The sequence below is a fragment of the Zingiber officinale genome, chromosome 7B, assembly GCF_018446385.1.
Source record: "Zingiber officinale cultivar Zhangliang chromosome 7B, Zo_v1.1, whole genome shotgun sequence".
Taxonomy (NCBI): domain Eukaryota; kingdom Viridiplantae; phylum Streptophyta; class Magnoliopsida; order Zingiberales; family Zingiberaceae; genus Zingiber; species Zingiber officinale.
In genome coordinates this window covers 116220351-116224492 of record NC_055999.1, presented here as the reverse complement: position 1 = coordinate 116224492, position 4142 = coordinate 116220351, and the positions used below count along the sequence as shown (strand labels likewise).

The window sequence follows — 4142 nt, the reverse complement described above, 5'->3', positions numbered from 1 at the left end:
TGGATTTCCTTCTTTTGCCCTCCCATGGCGGAGCGGTACGGAAGGAGCGGCGCTTCCCTACTTCCAGCTCGATTGATTCCTTCTTAATTTGAATTCTTTATGGATTCTGATCAAATTGACGCCTTTGGGGATCAAAATTCGATCTTGATTTCGCCGGTCGCGTAAAGTTTGCATTTTTTTCCGGTGACGTGGAGTTCGAAATCGCCGGCGGAGGCTACCCCTGTCAAGAGTTGCCATGGGTTGTATTGGCTCGAGGATGGACGGCCGTGGCGGCCCGAGGCGGTCCGGTGGCTGTTGTTCTGTCCGCTTACATTCAGGCTACCGACGACGCCGGAGCTCGGAACGGAATTCCGCCGCCGCCGCTCTCGATATGCTCTTGCTCGACCGGGATCTTGGCTTCGACGGCGAGGTGATGATGAAGTGCGACAATGACGACGCCCCCTTCTTCGCAGCGGGGACAGCGACCAGGAAGGAGTACGGCCAAGTGAAGATGCGGCCGGAGAATAAAACTCAGGGGAGCTCTAGAACCCCGACTTTGACGCCGCAGAACGAGCCCGAGGTGATCGACGCCTGGGAAATCATGGCAGGGCTCGAAAATGCCAGCCCTCTCAATCTCCGACGAACCACCGACGTCTCCGACGAGAAAGGCCCGAACGAGAAATCCACTTCCGGAAGCGGCGCCGGGGATTGGAGCGCCGCCGGCATCGTGGAGGCTAGGGTTAAAGAGTTCCAGCGCAAAATCGACGCGAAGAGATCGGCGGCTGCCGCCGCCGCCGCCGCCGAAGCTAATCGGAAACGATCCCCGCCCGACAGCGCGGGGAAGGTGGTGCTCTACTTCACCAGCCTCCGCGGCGTGCGGCGGACCTTCGAGGACAGCTGGACGGCGAGGATGATCCTCAAGGGCTACGACGTCCGCGTGGACGAGCGAGACCTGTCGCTGCACACGGCGTACAAGGCGGAGCTACTGGGCGCGCTCGGGCCGGGATGCGGCCTCCCGAGGGTCTTCTCGAACGGGGAGTACGTGGGCGGCGTGGAGGAGCTGAGGCATCTGCACGAGGTGGGGAAGCTGCGGAAGGTGCTGGAGGCGTGCCAGAGGGCGGCGGGATGCAGCGCGGCCTGCGAGGGATGCGGAGACGTGCGATTCGTGCCCTGCGGCACCTGCGCCGGCAGCCGCAAGGTGTACTGCGATGCAGCACTGCAGGCGACGGAGCTGGCGGCGGAATTGGGGGGGTTCCGGATGTGCCCGGCTTGCAACGAGAACGGCCTCATTCGATGTCCGCTCTGTAGCTGCTAAATCGTTCCACCAAATTTTATTTTTGCGCTATGTTTTTTCTTTTTCTTTTTGTAAAAATTGAAAAAAAAAAAACTTTTTCCTTTTCATTACAATTAGATTTTATAAAGACATCTTGTTTTAAAAAAATATTAAAAATCATTATTACTGCAGTTTTGAGTCAAAAATAATTTGATTAAAATTAGCTAAATATTAATTAAGATTGCTTATTTTTTTAAAAAAATTGATCAATAATAAAATAATTTTGATCCGTGTTAAAATAATTTTTAATATTTATTAATATAAAATGATGTTTTTATAGATAATAAGAATAAAGGGCACTCATTTAATTTTCATTTTGTCTATATCTACGTAGGAAGGTAAACGAGTAAATAAACTAAATGAAACGATTGTAAAAGTTTTTCTTGCTTATATTTTTATTAGTTTGAATTTAATTTGTTTAGATGCTATCAAATTTTTAATTAAACTTTTTATATTTTTAAGTTAGTATGTTTGATTAATGACCTTGATATTATAAGTTTATTTGTTGTGAGTTTTATTTATTTATTTATTAAGCTAACTTTTATTTATAAATATATTTCATAAACTTTATTTGTGGATATTAATTAGAAATATTATTCATGAATATTAAGAAGCTGCTCAATAAGTTGTTTAAGTTTATTATATATATCCCATTATTCAATTTAAACGTAAGAGTAAAACAGATGCATTTAGGATGTTAAATGAATATATATATATATATATATATATATATATATATATATATATATATATATATATATATATATATATATATATATATATATATTTTGAATAATAAAGTATCTCTTTAATAATTGAAACATTTCAAAAAATTTATGTCCACTTGATCAAAGTATATTACAGATGAAAGATAAGTTAAAAGGTAGAAATTTTTTTTAAAAAAATGTCGTTTTGATTTATATCGTCAAAAAAATTTCTCTATCAAATATTATTAAAATAATACTCCATCTATATTTTTTTTTTTTATTTTATACAAAATAGCATTATTTTGGAGCTAGTTAGAATCCGATTTGTACAATGTGGGCCTACAAAGGTATTTTTGATTAAAAATTATAGATCAAGTGTTTTTTAATATTTTTTTAAAGTAAGACTGAAATGAGTTTTTTTTTAAAATTTTGCCAAAGTTTTTTCAAAAAGTATTGAAATAGCATAATCTTAGAGCTAATCAAGAGTTGTTTAATACAAGGCAGAGTTGTTTTGGAGTAGTTTTAATTAAAATTGTATTAAAATAGTTATGAATGGAGTACATAGTGGCGTTTTGGATTGAAAATTATAAATTAAGTGCTAATTTGATATATATTTTTTAAAATAGGATTAAATTGGGTGCCTTTTTCATTTTCTGTCAAAGTGAAAAAATAAAAATAAATGAAGATCTCATGTGAGAAGAGACCAAGGAGAAAACGACAGAGTGAAGGAGGCCAAGTGAAGAATTGGATATTGATTCGGTTCAAAATATGAGAAGATGATGAATTGATGGCGTGGCCTATTAATTGATTCGATGAAGATTTCTTATTAATCCTGTAAGCACGAGAAATGTCAATATCGAATCGGAAAATATTTCGGCGTTGATTTTTCGACGCTCAAGTTAATTTTTCGGTGAAATAGAATAGTAAAAAAATTATAACTTGAGCGTGTAAAGAAATGGAGTTGTAAATACCCCCAGCCGTCGAAGGGAAACCCCCCCCCCCCCCCCCCTTTTATAGGGTCATTGTAGCGTTTAGGCACACCTCCCAAGTCATGGGCACACTTTCGCATATGTCCTATGAAAAAACAGCTCAAAAAAGTGTCCTGCCACCAATTCTTTAAGTAACCATACCACTCTTTGACGTGACAATCTAGAAGCTTCTGAAGTATAATTCACCTGTTTTGTGTCGGCGACATCAACTCCCAAAAGGATATACTTAGTCAGATTAAACATAACCAACTTGGAGCCGCTTGGTCTTGCACGTGTCGCTCAGCCGCAAACTAGGTCTGCTCAGCCATGCACAAGTATGCTGGGCTGTGCACTGGTCCGTTCGATCGTATCTCTAGTTCGCTCGTTCTCTTGTCTTCCTTGCTCGACCATGCATGGCTCGCTTGCGATACAATATCTGCTCGGACATAGGTTATCCGCTCAGTTGTACACCTGGTCCGCTCGGATGTTTTCCCCAGTTCGCTTGGTCGGATCCGCTCGACCGGCTTTAAGAACCATGTTTGACTTTACCTTCCACGTCGACCTGTCCCTTTGACCTTCACGTATCCTTGGTAGGGTGTCACGTCATTACCGGATCACAAGTCTCTCCCTCAAGTCTAGTCGAAGAAGGTTGTAAGTCTGATTGATTGGACTATTAGTGTACTTTGTCGTTCGACTTTCTTGGTTTGGATCTGCCGCTCGACAATCAAAGGCCCGGAGTTTGTGGATATCACTCAGCTGCTCCCGACCGCGCGAGTACATGAGCCTGAAATTAAAATTGGCCACTCGACACAGGAGTTTCTAACACTGACCGTGGCTAACTAGGTTCACTTATAACATACCCGCTCGGGCATGTGAGTCTTTGACACTTGGCGTAGGGACATGCTCACTTATAATACGACCGCTCAGCACGTGAGCCTTGAGTTTAAACCTCGCTGCACGACACAGGAGTCTCTGACACTTGGAGTGGCAAGTTAGGCTTACTTATAACACGGCCGCTTGGGTGTGTGAGTCTTTGACACTTGGCATGGGGACACACCCACTTATAACATGGTCGCTCGGCATGTGAGCCTTGAGTTTAAACCTGGCCGCTCGGCTTAGGAGTCTTTGAAACTTGGTGTGGCTAACTAGGCTCAC

At 42.3% G+C, this 4142-nt stretch overlaps 1 protein-coding gene across 1 annotated transcript; it reads left to right on the top strand.

Annotated features, from left to right (window-relative positions):
• Positions 1–488: 488 nt before the first annotated feature.
• LOC122004107 (uncharacterized protein At3g28850-like) lies at positions 489–1294 on the top strand. Its single transcript, XM_042559040.1, has one exon. The coding sequence runs from the start codon at positions 491–493 to the stop codon at positions 1292–1294; it is 804 nt and encodes a 267-aa protein (XP_042414974.1). The 5' UTR covers positions 489–490.
• The last annotated feature ends 2848 nt before the right edge of the window (positions 1295–4142 follow it).